The sequence below is a fragment of the Maniola jurtina genome, chromosome 15 (assembly GCF_905333055.1).
Source record: "Maniola jurtina chromosome 15, ilManJurt1.1, whole genome shotgun sequence".
NCBI lineage: Eukaryota > Metazoa > Arthropoda > Insecta > Lepidoptera > Nymphalidae > Maniola > Maniola jurtina.
In genome coordinates this window covers 8736479-8762855 of record NC_060043.1, presented here as the reverse complement: position 1 = coordinate 8762855, position 26377 = coordinate 8736479, and the positions used below count along the sequence as shown (strand labels likewise).

The 26377-nt window shown below is 35.3% G+C and overlaps 2 protein-coding genes and 1 long non-coding RNA gene across 3 annotated transcripts; 2 read left to right on the top strand and 1 right to left on the bottom strand.

Moving 5' to 3' along the window:
- Positions 1 to 3718: 3718 nt before the first annotated feature.
- On the bottom strand, positions 3719 to 4851 carry LOC123872691. The gene is made up of 2 exons (XR_006797512.1): positions 4776 to 4851; positions 3719 to 4141 (listed from the first exon to the last, which is right to left on the bottom strand). It is a non-coding gene; the product is annotated as an uncharacterized LOC123872691 (long non-coding RNA).
- A 1105-nt stretch (positions 4852 to 5956) lies between these two features.
- LOC123872683 (charged multivesicular body protein 2b-B) lies at positions 5957 to 9860 on the top strand. Its single transcript, XM_045917130.1, has 6 exons — positions 5957 to 6164; positions 6679 to 6770; positions 7206 to 7322; positions 8001 to 8181; positions 8765 to 8871; positions 9720 to 9860. Exons 1-6 carry the CDS (start codon positions 6131 to 6133, stop codon positions 9816 to 9818), a joined length of 630 nt encoding a protein of 209 aa, XP_045773086.1. The 5' UTR covers positions 5957 to 6130; the 3' UTR covers positions 9819 to 9860.
- Positions 9861 to 12210: 2350 nt separating this feature from the next.
- Positions 12211 to 17827, top strand: LOC123872668 (gustatory and odorant receptor 22-like). Its single transcript, XM_045917106.1, has 9 exons — positions 12211 to 12321; positions 12631 to 12769; positions 13403 to 13653; positions 13889 to 14149; positions 14385 to 14512; positions 15254 to 15413; positions 16044 to 16115; positions 16716 to 16805; positions 17717 to 17827. The coding sequence occupies exons 1-9, from the start codon at positions 12211 to 12213 to the stop codon at positions 17792 to 17794; spliced, it is 1290 nt and encodes a 429-aa protein (XP_045773062.1). The 3' UTR covers positions 17795 to 17827.
- Positions 17828 to 26377: the final 8550 nt, after the last annotated feature.

The window sequence follows — 26377 nt, the reverse complement described above, 5'->3', positions numbered from 1 at the left end:
CTGTGGCCTGGTGCTAATAGGGCCAATATCAATAATCATTATTTTCAGTAATGAGCGTTATAAAAATGAATCAGCATACATAGTTATTATTTGAGGTGTTATATGTAGTATGGCAAAGATATTTCACTTTTATTTGATTTATGTTTTTAAGTAGATTTATGAATTAAATTCTAATTTAAGAAAAAAATTATATTTTGGAAAATATTAACAACTTAAGCCCCTTTAGCACTGATGACAATTATTATGTTAGTTCCCAATTATGTATAAAATTAAAAAGGCCAATGTTGTTTTTTTAAGAAATTTTATTAAGGAGAGATTACAATATTTTTAATTTTCTTCATCAGAACATGACACAATATCCTCCATTTCGGAGCCAGTCTCCAAAGACTCATAAAATGGATGGCTGGAAGGTTGGAGGTACTCCAGAAATGATTGCAGGTCTCTGATTTAGGGGCATGAGAGGTGCTATAACTGGTGCAGTATCTTCTGATTGTGAACGTGTTATATTTCGGTTTCTTTTTAAACTTAGCACTTTGAATAATTCTTTACTATCATCAAGTGAGTATTTGTAGTATAATACCCCTGGATCTACTTTTCTACACTGTATCCATTTTATTTTATTCAAATTGACCTTTTCTTTCACTGAATTTATCTTTCGGTGTACGTACTCGTATTGTGTAGTGAGCAGTTTTTGGAAGTTGTAGAACTGTGACTATGAACATTTCTACAACATTTATTTTTGGGTTCCTATGGACTGTTCTGATTAGGTTTGCCCAGTCTTTTGGTAATTCTATTTTCATTGCAGTTTTTTTAGCTTTTTCTATAGAAGCATGTATAGTGTCTGCTTCCATATGTGTGTGGCCTGGTTCTAAAAACTTAAGGTTTTGCTTGGCGAGTTGATAGAGTTTTCTATAAAATACATGATCATAATAGCAACAAATATTTCGATTGTGTCCTGGGCAGCTGTCACTATACATGTTAATTTCGCCTATGTTATTAAGCAGGGTGTTCAGATTGTGATATAAACAAAAAGCTATTTCTTGTCCTCCTCTAGGTACCAGCAATTGTTTCATCCCATAATAAACAATATGCATCAGCTGATGATTGTGATATTCTATAAATTGTTAAGTTCAGGGTCCATAATTGTCGCTTGTAAAAACTGAACCCTGCTGTTCAATAAGGTGTTGAAAGACACTTCTGTAAGTCAAAAGACAGTGTTATAACTTTGTCATTTACTTTAGTTTTTTCATTGTCTCTTTTTTTGTCAGCATATGAAGACTCATACAGCTTTTCATTTTCATATCTTTCTGCCTCAATTTCTTAAGTTTCTTTTCTAAGTAAGGCTCCACTTCCAACTGCAATTTAAATTTGTCTACTTCCATCTTACTGGCCTCGCTAATTCTTTTCTGCTTTTGGTGCCTTCCTCGCTGATCTTCAGAAAGTATTCCTACCTCTGAGTTCCTTTTTTTCTCAACAATAATGATAATGTACTAAGGAATATAGTTTGACATAGTTCAGTTCTAGTTTCACTTTGATTAGTGAAGAAGTATTTTCGGGTCCATTTTTTTTAAAGATTATTATTAGCCATGCTAATCATGACTAATATTCCCCTTTCCCCTCCAACTAAGCGCAAAGCTGTGTTAGGAGTAGGTACGACAATAGTGCAACGGGTGGGGTGTGAACCGCCAACCTTTCGGAATTCAGTCCGCTCCTCAACCGTTGAGCTATTGAGGCACTCATTGGCGTCTACTCAACCCATTGACAACCTTAGTTGACTTTTTTGGAAATTCTTCAACCATTACTTTGGTCTTTTTAACATTTGGATATTAGTAAAAATATTACTGGCTTAGTGCAAAATGGACCAATGTATACATTGGTCTATTTTGCTTTGATATATATAAAGCAGCAAACTAAAATTATATCACAAAAAAGGGCTAATGTTAACTTTGATCGTTTTAGTTCTTACCCTATTACTAGGAAAGTGAAAAATAATAATTTCTTATCGGCTTAAGTATACTTCAGCCCTTTTATCATTTTTATTTTTTTACTTAACTGTATGAAAGCGCACACTACATTGGCCTTTTTTACATAGTAACTTTTGAAAGATTGTTAATACACTAACGCCCTTTTAGCACAAAAAAATATCATACTTTTACAATAAACTGGCATTAAAATCTCGTTTCATACAAAAACGTACTTTGGCCCTTTTAGTACCAGGCCACAGATTTAATAAAAATGAAGTGACTAATAGCTAATTAATAAGAAAGAAATATTTCGATTTTGCTCTCGAAAAAATAAAAGTTTCTTATACAATAGTGTTTATTTATTTATTTAATAGTAAGTAGATAGGTGCCTTACCTATTTTCCAAAAACATGCCAAAGCATAGATCACGCCAAAGGAAAATACACGGCCAACCTTTTTGGCGTTGCGTTACTGGCCGTTGGACGGACCTAAGGGTGGTTACGCACTGATCCGATCCGAATCCGTGAAAAAACGCCCCGAAGACAACTAGACTAGAACTCTTTGTATGGGTAGCTTATGCATTAGATCCGATTTCCATCATCCGATTTATCTCCGTCATCCGTGAGAATATTCAAATCGGCAGGTCGATCGCGTAAAACATATATCAATCATTAAAGAACAGCATCAATGTCAAAACATGGTTTTGGCTCCACGTATCATTGAAACTGTCCGTAAAGGACCATCGAGGACTAAAAAATTTCTGACATTGATGCAGTACACTATCGATAAAAATTTTGTATGAACACGACTGAAAATTGGTTCCACGTAAGACTTTTGAAGTAAGATATCCGTAAAGGACTGCGACAAATGTTACGTCAAACTAGGCTTTCATTGATACAAGGCATGAGGTGTTATTTACGGTGACATATGTGGTATCCAAAGTCGTTTAACTACTCATATTTTTGTTAAAATATTTTAAAAAGCTTTTTTAAAATAATTTATCAAATTAACAAAGCAATTAGGATTATTATATGAAGTAAGATAATGTTAAAATCATTGAAGAATAATTTTTAGATTTAAAGTTACCTTTTGACACTTTCGTATGTTTGCACTTTGCCGCCAAAGGTTTGGTGTATTCAAGTTCAACTGCGAATTTTGTAGTAAAAACTTGGTAAAAACACCAAACTATTGTAATTTTTGGATTAATTAGCCGCATAGGGTATATGTATTACACAAGATTTGTGTACCTACCTACTCAATAATAATTTGCGCCTGGGTAAATTCTGTTTATGATAATGGTGATAAGCATGTGGGAACATAGTACATATCTACTATTTTAGGTAGTTTAGTTTTCATAACTAAGTATTGTGTGTTTATGTGTAAGAAGTACCTACATACATAAATATTGCCTATACCAATTATTTGCAATTATGGCATCAAGGGCAATTATGTAAGCTGAACTCAAGAGAAAAAAGCGTGCCCTTATACAGATCAGAAGATAAAATAGAGAAAACTTGTATAGAGGATGCCTGCGACTTCGTCCGCGTGGATTTGGGTATTTAAATATCCCGTAGGAACTGTACCGGGATAAAAAGTTGCCTGTGCGGACAGTCTGACCCTTTCGCATTTATAATATTATAGTATGTAAGTATGGATTATTTACTCTGTATTACACTCTACTTTTATGTACTCTGTATTTATTAAAGTTTTTTTAGATCCTAGCAGAAAAAAGGAAAACAAATAAAACACCAGTCAAAAACTAAAATATTATTTATTTATTTGAAATATATTATGTACATAGCATTAATGTAATTCAATTCAGTTAATAAAGGCTTATCTTAATATCTTGTTATTAATGGAATTTAAAAATGTTAGTTGTTAGGTGAACAATGGCTATGAAAAGGTTACAAATATATTTGGATAAGTTTATTACTTCTTAAAGGCTGACAGTGCTGTGTGCTGGTTGGTGTGCTAACTTCTGGTATCTCAGTATCAACATGATAGACAGACTGAGAAACTTCTAATGCTAGTGAAATATGTAGCGGGTTATGTGTAGCTTCTATTTGTGAAGGCTCCTCTGTTTGTTGTATAGTTGTCACTAAGCTGCTCATCAATAATGATTTCTCGTATTGGTGATGTACATGTAGATGTACTTGGTTGAGTAGGCAGGTCAGGAATCTACAAATAAAATAAAAGTATTTCATACATAAATTCATAATACCTACTATTAAATATTTCTTTGAAAATTTAATATGCCTTTGTGTAACAGTAACCACTTAAAATTTACAGCTCTTGCAGTATAATTATAAAACTTACAGTGGAATTTTAAAATAACTGTGATATACAGACTCAGACTGAACAAAAGTAAGTGTAATTGCCATAATAGCTATGATTCATTTATTGGAATCTGGATTTTGGGTTCTCCCTCTACTGCCACGTTCCCAATTATACTTATATTGTTCTTCGATAGGGGGTAAAAGAAGTGTTGAAATTTGGTCCACCTCCAGTGCCCGTGGCTGCTCGTCGCAAGTCTCCAGCCTTGCCGTTTGTGGGGCTCTTAAGCAGTATCCAATACTTCAAAAAGTAATAAACATACTTATTTTCTTAATGGTTATAATACAATATATGACAATAGAATAGAACCTACTGCTATTATTTATAGTCTTATAGTGGCAGTTTATACTATAAATTATTATCATAATTGCAGCATACGTTCTTTGAATCAAAATTAGACGGTCAACATGCAGCTAAAACTAAACAATCTGCCACAAAGCGCAATAGAGCTTGTGGCCGATATGTTTTGAATACTTACTCGCTTCCACTCCACGAAGGTTTAATACACCCTGCCCCCACAGAATTGAGCTTTCTGGAAAGCTCTTCCCATTTTTCCAGAGCCAGAGCCACCTGGCGGCCGAGAGGTCCTCCACCGAGGCCATCGAGTGCAATATTTGAGTTGCTTTCAGCAACTTCTAAGAGAATCTCAAGCTGCCTCACAGAGGCGGCCCTGTAGGGTGCCAGTTTCCTTTTTAGTTTCGACTTTTAAATTACTTTATTAGGTTTCGACACAAAGTCAACTCAACGTAAAAGTGTAAATAAACAATACTCTATGAACCTAGAAGAACCACAAATTCACATATTCCGCGGCACGGGGCACAGACTCGTAATACTTTATTTCATTAGCTACAACGCAGTCAAGTTTGGAAGACTACTATGGCCGTATAGATTGCTAGATTACCATAGATATTCAAATTAGTCGGATTATAAGTATGACCCACCACTAAAGTATCGATAGTCACGTGATTGCGACCTATTGCTACTTGATTGCGACCGATTGCTACAATCCTGAAAAAGCTTACGCGGTACCGGTTATAAGGACTGTAACGATAACGATCCTTAAGGATATTTTTGGATGTGAGATTGAGACAATTTTTACGCGATCGACCTGCCGATGTATGACGTAGATATGTCAAAGATGTCCACTGAATAACTTGGATTTGGATCAGAGATCGGAAAAGTGTGTAAGTAATATCCGAGTTCAGTCCGAGTTTTTAAATCCATGTTTTCATATAAATAGGTACATACCATTGAGTCCGACCTAGGGCCGATTTTTCAATCATCAAGTAACTTTACCCAAGGAATAAATTAGAGGGTTTGACAGTTTTTATATAGGAAATCCATGGAAATCTATCAATACGTCAAATCTATTCTAACCTTAGCAATAAAAGTAACGATTTGGCCCTAAGAAAACATTTTTAAACTACGGCTTTTTATATTTTTTATTCTATTGTAAATTATTTAGTAACCTCTAGAACACCTTATTTAAATAATTAATAAACCACGCAAAATTTTTTTCTGGCATCCTAAAAAACTTATATGCTGCTATATCAGTGTTACCCATTTCTACTGAACTAGTCAGTTTTGTCAGCAATATTGTCATGTGGCTAATTTCTTATTATCTGTGAAATACGTAGGCTGGTTGATGTTATTCGTCTGTGGTTGGTCTGCGTTTGTCAAATATGTGATTTGTGTAAAATAAAACATTGTGTTGAAAAAATTAAAAACAATAAACTATTCGTCATCGTAACATTATTCTTTTATAATTAAATTAACTACATTAAGTATAATTAGAGTTTATGCAACAGTGCAAGTTTACAAAACCTGTACAAAATGAATTTCTTCAGGAAAGAGCCTACTGTGAAAGGTAAAATAAATAGTTTGCCCTCATGGAAGTCTTGGATGAATAAATAATAAGTATAAAAAATATACGTCCATGTTTGTCTTGTCCTCCTAAAGTTTCGTATAGTATCGTCACGGTTCAGTGTTTATACTTGTTTATATTGCATAAAACTTTTATTAGCATTGGACGTAAAAATAACACAAATGTACCTGACTACATATTTTTAGCCTTAATGTGATCTCATCTATTACTCATAATTTATTATGATATCCTATTCTTAAAGTGATTCCTCAAGATAGCACCTATATTGTATCAGATGTAATATCATAATATCTGAGTCATAACTCATAATATTATGATGTAATGTTACCACTGGTTCAGAAAGCTCTTCCTAAGAAGTAAGAACCTACAAACCTGCATAATATTACTTACAATGTTATATCAATTAATCACTTGTAGTGGCTAAAATACATTTGTAAATAAACAAAGAAAAATTAAATTTATTGTTAGTAATTAATTTTTTTTTTTTAATTTTCAGAGCAACAGAGACAAAATGATCGGGAGTTGCGCAAGGCAGGAAGAGATTTAGAGAGAGATAAGTTAGCATTAGAGAGAGAAGAGAAGAAATTGGTTGGTTTTATAGAAATTGAAATTATTGAAATTTTTAATTTTTATAATTTTTTTAATTTATTAACTTTTAAGGTGCTGTACCTCGAAAAAAAAAACTTTTAAAGGGTCACTTTACTATGTGTCTGTCGGACATGTCTGTTAATTTAGGGGAATCAAAACCTAAAGAGTACTTCGTTGTCCTAGAATCATGAAATTTGGCAGGGAGTAATGTCTTATAGCACAAGTAAAGGGAAAAATCCGAAAGCTGTGAATTTGTATATTATGAATGAATAAATTGCTACCTATTGCACACCATTATTATGGTTAATACACTGTGACCTGAAAACTGTTGTACCATAGGTGGTACAACAGTTTTCAGGTCACAGTGTATTATATGTCTTATAATGTGTATTAGCACTGAATTAATTATGATTATGGAATTATTTTACCTTTTAGGAGATGGAGATAAAAAAGATGGCAAAGGAAGGAAATAACGAAGGGTGTAAAATACTAGCAAAGCAACTGGTGCAAATGAGAAATCAAAAAACAAGATTATATACAGCAAACAGTAAGGTAAGAAAATTTATGTTATTGCAAGTGTAAGATTGTCAATTAAGAGCATTCTTTTCTTGATTTCAACAGTTAGCAACAACAGCAATGATGATTATGCAATAGATTGTCATGATCAACCCATCGCTGGCTCACTACTGAGCATGGTTCCCTTCTCATAATGAGAAGGGTTTGACCATATTCTACCACACTGACCAATGCAGATTTGCAGACGTCACACACCTTTAGAACATTATGGAAAACTCTCAGTCATGCAAGTTTCCTCACGATGTTTTTCCTTCACCATTAAAAAAGTGATTAAAACCCATATAACTGGAAAAAGTTAGAGGTTCTAGGCTCTCCTGGCTAGGGGGTCGACCTCTTAACCACTAGGCTAAGACCTCTTTAGATTATATTTATAATAATAATTATATTATGATAATATGTTGCCTCATAATAAAAGTAACTGCAGAGTTTCTTGCTGTTTCCTGCTAGTAGAATAGAAAATAGATAGATCAACTTGACTGTTGGCTTAAGAGAGACTGATGACTTGTGGTCTGTACAACTGGCACCTTTACCTAGCTCAGTGATAAATTTTCTTGTCTTATAAGTGGGTGGGCACATTTAATTCGTGGCAGGGATAATTTGGAACTTGTCATCGAACAAATAAAAGTCATCGAACAAATAAAACTCGTTTTACAGATATCAAGTGTACAGATTCACAACAAAGCAATGGGAGCAAATATAGCAATAGCAGGCGCCATGGGAACCACCGCTAAGACTATGGGCAGCATGAACAAGATCATGAATCCACAGCAAATTGCCAAGGACATGGAAGCCTTCAAGCAGGCCAACCTGAAGATGGACATGACTGATGACATGAGTAAGTGTTTTCTGATTTAAGGCTTTGATTTATGAGCAAAGGCAAATACATATTCAGTAATCAAGTGTCAAGTATTTAGTAGCAAATTTGGTTGTGAATTTTCTTTACTTTTTTTGTAAGACCACTAGTTTATCTTATGCTGCATCTAGGATCACCGGTTCGGAAAGCAAATTCTGAGAAGAGACAGCAAAAAACTCTGCAGTTATCCTTTTCAAATCATAAAAATTACAAACAAAGAACAGTATCTTGTAGGCAACTGAAAGCTCAGGCGGTTGTTTCCACGCAACCTTAACATAATTGTGTGTTTCTTTGTGTAATTATTTAAACTGTTAAAAGTTGTATATTGAATACAAGTATGATGAGGCGAGTCCATTTTTAATACACACACGTGATTTCAAAATTTGGGTTAAAAATGAATAAATGAAACTAACAAATTATTTGATGAAAGTGGTACTAGCTAGAACACATTGGTTTGAACTCAACACCTATCAGTTTGCATCTTATCTAACAGTAAAATATTTATTTTAACAATATTCTCCAATAACAATAAAATGGCTTATATTTTAACATTGATAATGTTTAGTTTCAGATACACTAGATGACATAATGACTGAGTCTGGTGATGAAGAGGAATCTGACGACATTGTCAACAAAGTGTTGGATGAAATTGGCATTGAAGTTAGTGGAAAGGTAAGGAAATATTACTGTTGCTTCATATCTCTATTCTATGTAATCATCGTCATCTTTCTCTAGGCAAGCTCAAAAGGGCTAGAATCCAGAGCCGTAAAGCCAAAAAAACTAATATGATTCTCTAATATGACTAAAGAGATGAATGTCTGTGACTTCGTCTGCGTCGATTTGGGACTTTTAGAATCCTGTGGGAACCCTTTGATTTTCCAGGATAGAAAAATATGTACAGCTCCACAATGATAGCTATTGTGTGCCATATTTCGGTAAAATTGGTTAACGGATGGGCCATAAAAGGTAACAAGATATACTGACTGACACTCTTTCGCATTTATAATATTAGTATTAGTATGGATATGGATTACTGGTTTCGATTCGATCTAGGAAAAAATAGTGTTCCCATCCAACTAATGTAATAAGAAAAGGTCAGATAAATATTTTAGTTCAGAACTATTAAACTATGTAACTTAAGAGTCCTGTAACCAGTCCTGAGCATATTGCATATATTATTTTGTTTTCAATGCTTTTTAGAGCTTCATAAATTCATATCAAATGGTTTAAATGGTGCCAAAGGAACTCTATTACTAAGCCTCCGTTGCCCGTCCGTTTGTCTGTTTGTCTGTCAGTGGGCTGTATCTCATGAAATGTAAAGAGTTCAAATTTTCACAGAGTGTGTATTATTGCCGCTATAACAACAAATAATAAGAGTTTCAAAATGGCCGACATGCAAATTAAAAAATTAATATAGTACAGGGATTAGTATAATATAGAGTATAGACGGTACCGAACCCTTCGTGGACGAGTTCAACTCGCGCTTGACCAGTATTTAACAGTTTTTTTTTTTTTTTCAGATGGCAAATGCCCCTTCCGTCTCACGCAACAAAGTCGGCCAATCTACGTCTGACATTGATAAGGAACTAATGGCACAATTGACTAAACTCAAGTCGTAGGGTTAAGCTTAACATGGCCTTAATATAAAATACATCGTTAAATATTTATTTTTATTAAAATAAAGACTAAAATAAGGTCCTAATCCATGAAGCATTCACAAAGTTGGCTTCAATTACTGGTATAAGACGTTATCCGTTGTACAATATTTAGAATTTCATACAATATAATGCTTATATTTTGAGATCTCACTCGCCATTTTTAACCCGCGACCCAAAAAGAGGGGTGTTATAAGTTTGACGTGTGTATCTGTGTATCTGTCTGTGGCATCGTAGCTCCTAAACCAATGAACCAATTTTAATTTAGTTTTTTTGTTTGAAAGGTGGCTTGATCAAGAGTGTTCTTAGCTATAATCCAAGAAAATCGGTTCAGCCGTTTAAAAGTTATCAGCTTTTTTCTAGTTACTGTAACCTTCATTTGTCGGGGGTGTTGTAAATTTTTAATTTACACTTGTAGCTCTATAATATGTTAACTGTCATGTCAAAAGTACGATTTTAGTACTTAACTTAAATGTGAACCGTACTTTAGACGCGACAGCTTACACATAGAGCTAAAATGGTTGGCGAGATGTCAAAATGTTAACTATATTCATTTTTATAATATATATCTGATAAATATAATTTTTGAACATGTTCTACTCAAACTTTATAATAAATCTTAGGTTTTTACGTTATTCAATAAATCTTATACTAACCTTCCGAAATAAGCGCCCAAAAGATGGTTAAATTGCATTTAAATCCGTCCATTAGAACTTGAGGCAGATTTTTCTTGCTCTTTCATAGCACTTTTATGGCAAGCTAAATTTACTTGAAAATTTATTAAAATGATTTGTACCTGGTTAAAGGCGTGTTAATTTTTAGGGTTCCGTACCTCAAAAGAAGAAATGGAACTTCAAATTCTTCATCACTTCGTTTTCTGTCCGTCGTGTCAGTCAAAAAAAACGAAAACAAAACCTATAGGGTATCTCTCCCGTTGACCTAGAATCATGAAATTTGGATGGTAGGTAGGTCTTATAGTACAAATAAAGTAAAAAATCCGAAAACCGTAAATGTGGTTACTTTACAAAAAAAAAACCAAAATGTATAATTATAATATGTAGATGGCGCTGTCCATCATTAACTTGCATGTGTTGCACATAAAAGTGTATCTTGCTCGATGGTACGGAACCCTGCAAGTGCGAGTCCTACTCGCACTTGACTGGGTTTTTCTGACTGGTATGCCTAATTACCTCTTTTTTTAGTAAAAAGGAATATTTTTTTTGTGTCGATAAGAAAATCATAGTGAAATTATTCAATTTCCATTTGGAGACGTAAAGAGAAGACTAACTCAATGCGGATGTTATCTATATTTTATTTATTGATGTGATAATTTATCTGTACTGTGTTTTTATTGTTAAATCACAAAATATATTTGAAAAATTTAATTAATGTAATAAACTGTGATATCTTTATATCTTGAATAAATGGTATCCAAAGTTATGAACACTGAATTTTATTTATCGAAGTCATTCGTTAATGAGTGATCACTATCGTCATCATGATCAACCCATCGTCGCACTACTGAGCAAGGCTCTCTTCCCAGAGTCGGATGAGTTTAGGCCATAGTCTGCCACGCTGGCTCAGTGTGGATTGGTAGACTTCAAAAACCTATGAGAACATTATACAGTTTCAGGCATGGAGGTTTCCTCACGATTCCTTCCTTCCTTCGCGAACCTTCACCGTATACTTTAAACAAATGATATTTAATTGCTCAAAACGCACATAACTGAAAAGTTAGAGGTGCGTGCCCTGGATCAAACCTCCTGAACTTCTGACTAAGAGGCGGACGTCTTAAGCACTAGACTATTATACAACCAAGTATGCATATCATTATTCATAATTCGCCCAAGTACTTGGAGACATCGCTTCGTGCGGTTAAAAAATATAGAATACCTAAATTGCCCTTGGATTTAGTAGAGTTTTTATTGAGATTGAGTAGTTGCGATTGGACCACGGGAAGGATATGATAGATATTAATATAATAAATTATTTTGTGTTACTTTTAGTGTAATTGATAATATAAATACTTAGATAGTTAAGTATCAGTGTTTCTAGTCTATTTTTAAGTCGTATACAATACGTACATGTACAACGAAATTTAAATGATCAAAATACTCGTTAGCCAGGCACGTTCGTTAGCATTAAAATTCAAAGCGCTTACCATCGTTTGCTTTAAAATTTAATGAAAATAGCCTACTAATTCTGGCCCTGTTTACCTATTCGATAATGCCACCTCTTGTTTCATTTATAACGTTCTGACGGCCTATGCTACTATTGCAGCATATTCTACGTTTAGCTTCGGAGAGAGTAGGTAGGCCTTGCTGTATATGTATATCGAAGTAGTTAGCGTAAAAAAATGATTCCAGATCATTTGTTTGAAGAGGGCATAAATTATTCATTACTCAGAAGAGACATGAAGCATGTACAGTTGAATAGAGTTGTTTATGATAAGTCACAGAGGGATTACGTAAGTGAGAAATTATTCTTATAGGTGCCAACCAACTTGTTAAACTTTCTATCAAAACTGATCTTCTGTGTCTTACCAAATAAGTAGTTTATCTACATACCGACGCGACGTAACGAATTGATGGTTCGACGTTTTATTACGATGCCAGGAAGATTTAGGTATACTTAGTACGCGACACGTCGACAATGGCAATCGGGATGAGCCGAGGGGACGCCCCGCACACCCGCACGTCACGCGCGCTATCCCACACAGGGTTAACGTGGAAGCCATCTCGACTTGTCGCGTAATATACCTACCTTTTTTCTTTAGGAGCGTGAGCAGCGTAATCTGCTTTCATCTCAAGATGGTGACACTTGTGAAATCCACGACCAGTTCTATAGAGACCACAAGCTTCTCCTGGTTCTATTCCGGGTGTTGGCTGTGATGCCGATCACACGCTCACGGCCTGGTAAGTACTTACCCTTTTTTAGGGTTCCGTACCCAAAAGCTACCAAAGGGGACCCTATTACAGCCTCTGCTATCTGTACATCTGTCTGTGAGCGGTCTGTACCTATTTCATGAACCGTAGGTAGAGTTGAAAGGCTGCCATGCAAATTAAAAAATACCTACATACCTAGTGTTATATCTTGTTCAACGGTACGGAACCCTTCGTGTGCAAGTCCAACTCACACTTGTCCAGTTTTTTAGAAATCGTAGTACCTATGCGTACGAGTATGAATTATGAGTATCTTCTCTCTGGGCTGGTTTCCGCAATTACGTTTCCGTGCGTGTCTTTGGAGCCCTCTTAGAAAATAAACATCGAAGAGTCTAGCCATTATAGTCATGAACCATGATATGGATCACCGAGCACTAAACCAACCAAATTTATATGGTCTGTGGCCATGATCCATAATAATAAGACTATCTGCTGACTACAAATAGGTATACCTACTTAGGTACCTGGTTTAGGTCTATATAACTTGGTCCATAAACATACCTACACCATCAAAATCTAATATAAACAGAAGGGGCGTGAAAAGCTAGCAGACAGAAACAGGCAGACACGCTTTCGTATTCATAATATTGGTATGGATTTTTCCAGGAACAATCACATTCAGCTGGAAATCTCGGGCTACAATCTATGCCATATTCTTCTACATCGTAACTACAGTAATCGTTCTGGTCGTTGGGTACGAACGTATAATGATCCTGCGTTCGACGAAAAGATTCGACGATTACATTTATGCTATACTATTCGTCGCCTTCCTCGTTCCACACTTTTGGATCCCGTTCGTCGGGTGGGGTGTCGCACACCAAGTGGCCATTTATAAAACGAATTGGGGAAAGTTTCAAGTAAGGGTCTAATTTCTTTCAAAGTTACCGTTAGGTACTTGTGCCTAGAACTTAGTTTATCGCGAAATAAATGTGACTCAAATGCGTCTTTTCAAATGTGTTCCGCTTACTTTTATAAACTTACTGTGGACTATACCTAGGTAGATAAGTACCTATATCCAGATATTCTTAAGCGACTTAGTATGTGGTGCGTAGGTAGGTACTTTTTAATTTTTATGTATATTATGCTCTACAGGTTAGATATTATCGTATTACCGGTGAAAATCTTCAGTTCCCGAACTTGAAAACTTCCATAGTCATCATTAGCGCGGGTTGCTTACTCCTAGCAGTGGGCTTTCTTCTTAGTCTTTGTGCCTTATTGGATGGCTTCCTGTTACGTCATACTATGGCGTATTATCACATTATAACGATGATTAATATGAACTGTGCGCTTTGGTACATTAACTGCAGAGGCATCAAGATTGCATCTCAGAGCCTCTCCCGATGCTTTCAGAGGGTAACGTATTGAAATGTTGAAATAGGTTATTGTGATTGTATTGTAGGAAAATACATTATAATTTATCTATTTTATGATTTACCTACTCATAAAATACGTGGGCATCAAGCCCCCGACTTCGTTCGCGTGCATTAAGGTTTTTTAATAATCCCGTAGTTTTGACTCTTTGATTTCCCAGGATAAAAAGTTGTAAGTACTTATCTGTGGCGTAATAAGATTGCTTGTCTTTTGTCAGGATGTGAGGGTAGAATGTACGGCCAGTCTGATATCAAGTTATCGCTATCTCTGGCTCAACTTATCCGAGCAACTACAATTGCTGGGAAACGCGTACGCACGAACCTATTCCACATATTGTTTATTCATGTAAGTTAAATTATTCAAAGAACATCCAATGAATATAATTTTGCCCCTACGTATTTTTTTATAATAATATACTACACGATGCTCGCGACACGACTTGAATTTAGGTAAAATCCCGTTTGACCTCATTGCTTTTCCGGGATAAAAAGTTGCCTATGTCAATTTCCGGGACGCAAGTTACCTCTAGACCAATCATATAAATTGGTTAAACGGGCCTTTGAGAGTCCCGTGGGAACTCTTTGGTTTGCTGGGATAGAAAATAAGCCTTTGTCCTCCTCGGGATGTAAGCTAACACGTGCCTTTTATCAAATTTGGTTAAACTGTTGGGCCCTGAAAAGCTAACAGACAGACAGATAGACACAATTTCGCATTTATAATATTAGTATGGATCATTAGTACCTTTTTTATGTAAGTAAAGTTATTTAAATAAAAATTAATAAATATAAATTGTTCTTTTCTTAGGTAGGTAGGTATTAAATAAAAATTTGTAAATAAGTAATTATTTTAACTTAATCGTAGTTTTAAACCACGATTAAGTTATAAATAATTACTCTACACTGTACTCTATACCTACTCTACTTTAGCTCAATAAGTGAAAAAAAAATCCCAGCCTCAGTCCCAGTCCCAGTCAGTCAGTCAGTCAGTAAATTGTATTTTAATATTTATTATACGGGAAAACTACAATTTATTTATCAATGCAGTGATTTTACTTTAATACCTAAAATAGATAATATATGTATACAGGTTCTTCAATATAACAATAGCAGTGTACGGCGCGCTCTCGGAAATCGTTGACCATGGGTTCAGATTTAGTTTCAAGGAAATGGGACTCTTTGTAGACGCTGCCTATTGCTCAACGCTACTCTTTATTTTTGCCGATTGTTCCCATAAATCTACGCTTCAGGTAGGTATACGTATTTATTTAGTTATCTATGTAATTATGCCATTAAGCCTATATAGCATTCTAGTTTGATTAGCGTCCGTTTATGCCACTTATCACCAACACTTGCTGTGAAAAAAAATGAAATCTTTTTAGGGTTCTGTACCTCAATAGGAAAAAGGAACCATCAAAGGATCACTTTGTTGTCTGCCTATTTGTCTGTCCGTCTGTCAGTCGTCTCCGCCAAGAAAACCTATGGGGTACTTTCCATTGACCTAGAATCATGTTTGGTAGGTAGGTAGATTTTATAGCACAAGTAAAGGAAACAGTCCGAAAACTGTGAATTTGTGGTTATATCTCAAAGAAAAAATTTTAATGGATTCTACATAAGGACATGATAAATTCTAAATAATGCATAGAAACATACATAGACTGCTAAAATCATAACCCTTCCTTTCGGCTTTGCCGTAGTCGGTTAATAATAAATAATTAATATTTTTACATGATGAAATGAATAAATTTAGCACGCAATGCTTGGCAGGATATGTGATTATAATATGAAGAGTAAGGTGTATCTTGTACGAATGGTACGGAACCCTTCGTAAGCGAGTCTGACTCACACTTAACCAGTTTTTTAAACTTATTTTAAACTAGGTCGCCGCTGGGGTTCAAGACACTTTACTTTCAATTGACGTGCTCTCCGTGGACCGACCGACTCAGAAAGAGGTAAGTTCTTCAAAGTTAAAATAAATTTAAAACAAAAGAGTTTGTAAGGATAACCTGTTCCAGTTTCTAAAAGTTAAATTTTCAACACTTCTATGAACTTCCCCCGATTGTGTAAGAAAATTAAGCCCTTGATTGGCTGTGAAAAAAGGTAAAAAGCGAATGAACCAATCAATGGGCAGAATTTCTTGACGATAACGATAACCATGAACACGTTTTTCTTATACTATCCGGGAGCTGCTTATGTCTATTCACAAGCATGATCAACCCATCGCTGGTTCACTACTGAGCAAAGGTCTCCTCTCAGAGTGAGGAAGGGGTTTGGCCATAGTCTGCCATGCTGGTCAAGTGCAGATTGGCAGACTTCACACACCTTTGGGAACACTATGGAGAACTCTCAGGCATGCAGGTTTCCTCACGATGTTTTCCTTGACCGTCTAAAGCAAGTGATATTTTTAATACCTAAAACTACTAGGTATTCACAATACTCTACTCAGTACTCTAAACAGATATCGGTCTGGGATAGTAATCTATCATAGCTCATATTCATCATTGCCTGCATTAGGCGCCTAATGAACCTAACACACGATGAATTTATTACAGATTGATCACTTTATTCAGGCAATTGAGATGAACCCCGCTGTCGTAAGCCTGAAAGGTTACGCACATGTTAATAGAGAACTTCTAACATCGGTTAGTATTGTTGCCTGAAGCATATCAGTAACCAAACTATACCTACTACATATATCCGCGGAATGAAGTTGGTATAGCGCTCTCTCTGTTACGCAATCCCATACAGATGACAGAGACAAAAATCTAAGTGACATTTTTTGAGCCACCAACCAATCACAAATGTGTTTTGTGATTGGTTGGTGACTCAAAAAAACATTCGAAATTCAATTCGAAAACTTTTTCAAAAAATATTTGAAATTCTATTAATATCCAACCAATCACAAACGGAACTATGTTAGTTTCGTTTGTGATTGGTTGGTAACTCAAAATGTTTAGCGGCCACTAACATTTTTGTCTCTATCATTTCTATGAGATTACGTAAAAGAGAGAGCGCTATTCCAACTTCTTTCTGCGGATAAAGTAAAGTCCTAATAATGTGTCCAAACAAGTTCATTATAAAGCTTGGTTTATACTGTTACTAAATTATGCTCCAAGGTATCATACCCGTCAACGGATACCTTGTAATAAAATGAAACAGAATCTGGAAGGCGGCGGTGATATCTGATGCCGACCCTTTCTTAAAACATTTTTTAACCAAATTGTTTTGGAAGTTCTGTTTTTTCTGTAAAATAATACTTTTAAATGGAAGCTGAAACTAAAACTATTGTTCAGTCTTTGCTTATATAGGTAATTATAGAAAAATATTAAGTAATTCAGGGATGATGAGTACAACATAAATCCAAAAGAGGACTTCTTGGTATTTGTTGAGTGTCGATGTATATGATCGCAATACTCTCCGAGTTATACAATGTTTTTAACGTTTAAACTATCGTAAGTGACTTTACGATGTTTTCGGTGATAAATATCGAATCCCTTGACTCAATTAACGAAAAATTGTGAATTTTCCGTTTCAAAATAATTCTTATTTACAGGCAATAAGCATGATTGCAATATACCTCATAGTTTTACTGCAATTCAAGATTTCGCTGCCCAAGGACCCGAACGTATAACTTCACATCTCTTCGCATCTGGATCTCAAAAAAATTCTCTGTACATACAAGATTTCATAAATATTTTCTAAGGATTAAAACATACAATAGCGAACCTCATAGGTACCCTCTGAATGTTTTAGAAGGCTATTTAGCTTTCCAGTACACAATTTTGTAGTAGGATATAATGCTTAATTTTAATGTATGATTCATAATAAACGTGAACAAGCAACTAGAAGAGTTCTTTGACCGGCAGCCTCGCATTAGCAGGGCCTTACTCTTACAATATTACCTAATTACTCGTATTATAAGCACATCGTAGTCATGATATAATTTCTTGTAAATTTTAGGTGTGATTAAAAATGTTACTTTGATTCATTGTAGAATAGAAGTTCGAGTAGAATATAGAAATCGAATCAATAATAATAATACTTAATTATCGTGTAACATATTATTTTACTCCCATAAATTAATTTAAATCTTCTACTTTAAAATCTTATCAATTGAAGTGATCTACAGCAAAATAAATAGATTTTTCAGAGATCTATTGTCTTTTTTATAAAGAAATTTTTTTGGAATTAGGATTATCGCACACGTCATATCAACTCGGAAACGGGTCGGCATCGCCTCAACTAGCCCCGCTCCGTCCGAAACTCCCTACTGCAACGTACACTTATCAGCATCGTAACGGCGCTTCGTCTCTACAGGAGAAGCTTGCGAAACGCATACCTGTACGGAATCAACTCTTCGTCCTCACGCTTACCTCTCACTGGTCGCGCGAAGATGTCACGCAAACCACATGCCAAGTGCCATCTTCGAACCGAAGTAGATATAGTGCCCGGCAAACAACTTGGACCTGAAGCAGCGTAGTGGCAGAAAGTTGGCGAATGCGGGACGCGAAAGTCGACGTATCAACCAATTGCGTGCACTCGCACCGACTGATCAACTAATCGCGTGCACCCGCCATTCGCCATCCAATCGCGTCAATGCTCAAGTTATTTGCCGGGCTCTATACACGTGGCATCCCACAGGTCGCTTAGCCGTTAACTAGTGGTCAACGGTTAGCGCGGCATCGTCACCCGTGGCTGAGCTACTCCTGATGCTGAGCCACTCCGTCACATGCCTCTGTTTGGCTGGCGCTTGTGTGACGGCGATGAGGAGGTGACGATCCGTTTTCGGAGCGGTGCGCAATATTTAGCGTTCATGATCCTACCTATCACATACGAGTAGGTATCTACTGTGGCATAACCAGCATCGTCATCGTCATACAATTTTTTTCATCATTTATGTTTCCCATATTATAAATGCGAAAGTGTGTTTGTTTGTCCTTCAACCACGCTACAGTGGAGCAACGGATTGACGTGATTTTGTGCATCGATATAGTTATAGGCCTTCTAAGTGATGTAGGCTACTTTTTACCCTGGAAAATCAAACAATTTCCACGGGATTTTGAAAAGCCTAAATCCACGAGGACACAGTCGCGGGCATCATAGTTGAACACAAAGTCTTCTGAGTCAAACTCACAAATAAATTTTTTGAAAATATTACTTTTTCGAGGTCGAACGAACCTGTGTAATCCACTAAGTGTGCACGTCGCTTAATAAATTTTCAGAGTCATGTCGCCTTCATCGGTACCTCGCGTCTCGATCCGTGCCATCCACGATCAGTTTTACGATCTCCTTAAGCTGACAATGGGAACTCATTAATCAACTTTTCCAATTTTCAAATCTCTAGATTTTATCTCGAATAAAATTATTGGGTGTTGAGACCATTCCTAAAAATGATTTAATTTGACGCGTATCTGCCTTAACCAGTATTTAATGGGAAAGTCATAGTATATTAAGAAATGAAGTTAAGGGAAAAAGATTAATATAATTTATTCAAGTCGAAATGAAAATACATTGTCTAATAAATATTATTATTATAGAAGTATCCATTAAATGCACTTAATAATCTTCTGCACAGAGATTGCGGAACAGTAGTGCACAATAGTTTTAGGAGAAGTTTAATCAGTTTTGATGATAGATAAAGTTGGAATCGTATGGAATTTGACCCAGTGTTACTCATTTGAGTTTCGATACTGGCTTGAGTCTGAGTTTGAGAATGAACTTTGTTTAAATACGGTGACAAAGCAACTCGTGTGACTTACAGTTTTACTGTTAGTCACACGAGAACAAATGCGTTTCCATAGCTATTACCAAACTTAGAAAAAGGTAATCTTAATAATCGTAGTGCTTCCTCCTTCCAGTTGGCTGACATTCTTTCTCTTTTGGCTAAAATTCTTAGTTGTATCCAGCAAAGGTAGCTACCACATAGTATACAGGTAACAAAAAGTAACACAGATTGCACAAAAATCTGGTCCAGTCCAAAAATGGTCTCTCAATATTTTTGAGAATACCTACTGGTTTGCCTTTGATTTGACTCCGCTTAGAAATGCAAACTTTCGAGCCATGCCGTAATTTCTGGTTTAAACCTGGTCTGGATATTCCTCGACCTATATACCCATCCCAGACTCAGCCGTATGAGTATGGATTTCTTACCAGTTACAGTGAAGGGTGATAAAGAAACATTATTTCCTGTGTCTACATACTGTCACAAAGATGCCTGCAGGGCTCGGCACTAAAATGTGATAGCTACAATGTGATGATCGCAATCACCTCTGAATTACATGATACTCTTTTACTATGCAATGTAATGCTACGAGTAGTTGTGATTATCACAATATTATTGGTCGAGTTGCCTTCCCGTTGTTTCGATGTTGAGACTATTTATCTTTATGAGTATTATCTAACTTTACAAATATTTATTTTAGAACTTTGCCTTTGTTATAAACTTAAGATGTTATCGCTAAGTTCCTTCGAAGTTTGGTCTTGCGAGATTAGGTAACTATAAGGTATGTGAATAATATGCTCACTGAGTAGACAAAACTTACTGACTCTATCAACAGTAGAAACTTAAGTATGGACTGAATGTAATATAGATATGAACAAAGTATGATTTAATGTTATTTACTAACATGGTATTCACTTTCGTAAAGAACAAGAGATGTATTTGCAAGTGTAAAAAAAAATTATAACACCCCCGACAAATGAAGGTTACAGTAACTAGAAAAAAGCTGATAACTTTCAAACGGCTGAACCGATTTTCTTCGATTATAGCTAGAACACTCACGATCATTACCTTTCAAATAAAAACTAAATTAAAATCGGTTCATTCGTTTAGGAGCTACGATGCCACAGACAGATACACAGATACACACATCAAACTTATAACGCCCCTCTTTTAGGGTTGGGGATTAAAAAAAATCGTCGATATGTCAACGACTACGTGGGATGAAAAATAAAATTGGCGATCTTTAGTACGACTTCGCTCATATAATTGGATTCATGTTTTACGAAAGTCAGTCTTTTTATAGGTACTAAACAATGCCAGCATATAAGCAATAATCTACACGAAAGATCATTTTTCTTTTGCTTGTTTAAAGGTAAAACTAAGTAAAAGTCCATACAGATTTTAATATATAGGGTATGTTTTCTGCAGGACGAGTTTTACAGTATTCCTTCAATGCGTTCGACAATGTGTGCGCGCTGCTTGTGAATTACACTAAGAGCCTTTGATATTAGTATGAATAAGAACACTTTCGATCAAGCCACCTTTCAAACAAAAAAAAAACTAAATTAAAATCGGTTCATTCGTTTAGGCGCTACGATGACAGATACACAGATACACAGATACACACGTCAAACTTATAACACCCCTCTTTTTGGGTCGGGGGTTAAATACCACAAAGCTCAGCAAGCCAGCCAAAGCTAAATGCACATGACAAATATGTATAGGCCAAGGAAAGGATGTATACGCTCGTATGATGGAAAAATGCTTTGAAATCATATTGAATGAAATATTATGTACATTTAGGTAGTAGTAATAGAAGTTACTAGCAGATGCCCGCGACTTCGTTCGCGTGGATGTAGTTTTTTAAAAATCCCTTGGGAACTCTTTGATTTTCCGGGATAAAAAGTAGCCTATGTGCTAATCCAGAGTATAATCTATCTCCATTCTAAATTTTAGCCCAATCCGTCCAGTAGTTTTTGCGTGAAGGAGTAACAAACATACACACACACACACACACACACACACATACAAACTTTCGCCTTTATAATATTAGTGTGATGTAAGCAACCTAGATACATAGAGAAACGTGGATATCGACTTTGTTCTATGTTTAGGGAACCGGTTATATTTAATGTAAAATGTATATTAGGAATGAATACTAAAGCGTAAAGCTGCTTGATGTACTTCATAAGCTTTCTTCCATGATGTACTCCGGTAGTTACTTAAGCTTGTGTTGACTTGAAGAGATAATTTATAAGGCTTAAGCTTGTTCGTGGTTCCTGCAACAAGAATACTAGGCTGCATTTCTACACAAAAACGATAAGCCGATCATTAAAATGCAAGAAGCCTAGAACACTCTTTGGGAGAGGGTGATAGATCTAAGTTTTTCCTATTTTACTATGTATTTTGATTAATACTTTTAATTATTCCTTCAAAATCTCACTTACCGTCTCTACTAACAACAAAAACTTTTCAGCCTTTTAAAATATTTTTGTAGAGTACTGCATGGTATAAAATTAATAATTATGATGATAAATGACCATAGAAGCTAATTTTATTTAAAAAATAGTTGACAATTAATTAATAAAAAGATAGCATATATCCTGTAGATAATCATACCTAGTACAGCTACAATCCCTGAAAATCAAAGGATTCCCATTGGATTTTTAATAAATCTTAATTCACCAAATTAAAAGCATCAGTTAGTAATCAAAATGCATCTTAACTCATTCGCAGGCGTCAATAACCTAGATCGGCAATGTTAGTGATGGATAGGAAACTTTTCTTCTGATATCAGGCTGGCCAGTGGCTATCCATTGACGCAATAGTGCCCATGACATCATTCGGTGGCACATACCAGTCGAATGGAATACAGATTTGTATCGCACTTCGTGTCAAGTGCGGTTATTAAATCTCAAGAGCACTCTAGATAATGGGATTAACTCTAACAATATGCTTAGCGGCAGTTCGTCATGAAACTTTTTTGTAGATAAACTTTCAGTTGAAGAGAAAAAATACTCTACAAAACATGACGAACATGATAGTGACGTCATTACAAGCTTCAGAAAGATGAATAAGTACGAAAATGTTGGGTAGATACTTTATCTTATAGTTAAACTGGTTTTTTTTTACTAACTTAATTTTAGAAGCATGAGCACATTGTTGGAATTTTAATACTAAGGTCAAACCTTGGGTTGTACTCAGAGACAATTATTTACTCTATGGTTGTATAAGTTCTCGATCTACATCTCGGCTGTCGTAGCATAGTGTAGCTGCGTAGTTTCCGACGTAGCACATCTACGTAGCACTCTACGTAGATGTGCTACCACCACTGCTACGGATTACAAATCGCCTATTTGTTTCACTGCATTTTCTCGGTTTTTTAACCCCGACCCAAAAAGAGGGGTGTTATAAGTTTGATGTGTGTATTCTGTGTATCTGTCTGTGGCATCGTAGCTCCTAAACTAATGAACCGATTTTAATTTAGTTTTTTTTGTTTGAAAGGTGGCTTGATCGAGAGTGTTCTTAGCTATAATCCAAGAAAATCGGTTCAGCCGTTTGAAAGGTATCAGCTCTTTTCTAGTTACTGTAACCTTCACTTGTCGGGGGTGTTATAAATTTTTAATTTACACTTGTTAAACGGCCACGTCATGGTTGACGAAACGATTCGATATCGCGAACGGTAGGTAGCTAAATCTTTTACGTTAAATTGAGTTATTTTTGCTCAACCACTTCTCGTAAATAATAGGTGTCAGATTTTTCGTACGAATATGATCAATGGAGGTCGAGGATTTAAAAGCAAAAACATGGCTAATGATGTCATATAAATTACAGCCTTGGTGTGGACATTAATCTCAAAAGGTCTTAATTAAAGAGTTCAGAATTTTTTTAATAATTTGCATTTATGACGCAGATTTTTAAGGTTCCGTACGCGCAGGATGCCAACAGGACCCTATTACTACGCCTCTGACAGATGGACGGTCGTCTGTCCATCCGTCCATTGGTCTGTCTGTCTGTCAGCGGGCTATACCTATCAACGTTGAAAATGATTCACGCATAATCTCTGTGGAATAGGAATCAGCCTAGGTTAGTGGTAATATCACTAGTTTTCTTGTAATTTGAATAATTACATGAAAGTGTTCGCAGTTTTGCGAACTTTCTAGGTTTTAATTAATTGTTTTAAAATGAAAATTTCAACAATTTCGCGTCCCATTCTCCCACAGACTACAAATAAAAATTAGTTTATGTTTACTTAAGCTACGTAAACAATTAATTTCGTCAATTAGTGTTCGGCTCGGTCAACATAAGGATGCTTTAATTAAATTCTCCGTTTATATACTTCTATTCTTCAGAGTATAATTAATATTAATTTTACGAGAAGTTATGCCTGAAAACACTCTATTACGGACACCTTTTACAAAGATAGGCATAAATTTAATTCACAGTTTGGGTGGTTTGTCCTGCCGGCTTTATCTGTACCCAGTAAATCTCAGAAGTTAAATATGACTATATCTATGTCTATGTCTATATCTATGTCTATGTCTATATCTATGTGTCTGCTAATCCGCACTTGGCTAGCGTGGTGGACCATGGTTAACCAATTCTCATTTTGAGAGGAGACCCATGTTCAGTAGTGCCCCAGCGATGAGTTGTTGATGCTGATGATTTTTCACTCTAACATATTTGCTCAATTTTCTTCAAGACTTCTATAAAATAAAATACTAACTTAATAACAGACTGCAATGAAGAATAATGAGTGATCTCATAACAAAATGAGTAAGTAATTATAAAACATTGTTTAAAAGTAGTGATGAATTAATTCCTTGAATAGTCCCAACGATCTCATCAGGCGCCAAGCAATAATTAAGAGCGAACGACGCAACAATAAAGTAGCGGTTATAATTATAAAAATGATGCTTTCGTGATGAGCATAACTGAGGAGCGAATCAAGAGAAATACGTTAAAAGCTGCCATTGACCTTTACAATTAAACGCGGCTGCAAAAAGGAACGTGGCCTATAGATAGATGATACTATATCTGGCACTTCTCAAAAATAACCATTCATTTTTATGGAAACTATTAAATACAAGTGTAAATTAAAAATTTATAACACCCCCGACAAGTGAAGGTTACAGTAACTAGAAAAGAGCTGATAACTTTCAAACGGCTGAACCGATTTTCTTAGATTATAGCTAAGAACACTCTCGATCAAGCCACCTTTCAAACAAAAAAAACTAAATTAAAATCGGTTCATTAATTTAGGCGCTATGGTGCCACAGACAGATACACAGATACACAGATACACAGACACACAGATACACACGTCAAACTTATAACACCCCTCTTTTTGGGTCGGGGGTTAAAAATAAAATAAAAATGGAAACTACCTGAACCAGCTGAATTTGATAAATTATATGCATAATGGCCAGAACTCCATGAAACTCGTGTACCTATTTAATTTGATAAATAAATTTTTATTTCATTTTCATTTCATTTAATAATATAGAACTATTTTTTTTGAAAATATTCCAATAAAACTCAATAATTATCTAATTACTATACAAATCATGCCCGCGTGGAATGGTGCCAAGAATACTGGCTGCATTTCCGTGCTGGACAGCCATAGAACCTAAGTTAGTTCTGGATGCTTTCTATAATGGTAGAGGTTTATTAAAATCGGTTCAGTAATTTTAGTTTACCGATTAGAAACAAACAAACAAATCTTTCCTCTTCATGATATTATTATAGTACTTACAGATATAAATTATAAATATAGATTAGTAGAAAGAATAGTTAATACACATCCTGTTGGAACTCATTTATTTTCCGGGTTAAATGTTTAAAAGTAGTCTATGTTTGTCTCTGGTATACAAACTATTTCTGTACGAGTAGGTAGGTCCGCCAAAATCGGTGTGATGAAAATGTAACAAACTGACAGACTCATTTTTGCATTTATATTATTTAGTAGATGATGCTCTAAAACATAGAGGATTTAGGTATCAAAATACTGTAGAAACTCATTGATTTTCCGGTATAAAAAGCAACCTACGTCGTTTCCGGCATGCAAGCTATCTCTATATACTATTTTTCGTCAAAATAGCTGAAGCGCATTGGCTGAAAAAGTGAAAGAAATATTAATATTTAGAACATTAATAACATCAAAAAAAAAAAAACAATGCCTCCGTTATCATTTGAAATTATTTCTTTCAGGTTCGTACTAAAGTAATATCAAAGAAGCCATTTTCCCTTCGATTATATTGGATCAAAGTCGGAAAAATAAACAAACTTTTTATTTCGATTAATTAGTCTTAACAACTCCTTTAAAGGTGATTTTAAATACAAGTTTTTATAAATGCCTACGCGATGTAAAACCTTTGATGTATGCAAGTGGAAAAGAGTAACTTCTAAAATATGACTGACGTTTTTTAAAGTCTTCTGTTGTTTATACACTTTATATAAACTGTTCATGCCTATAGATTTACGTAATAACAA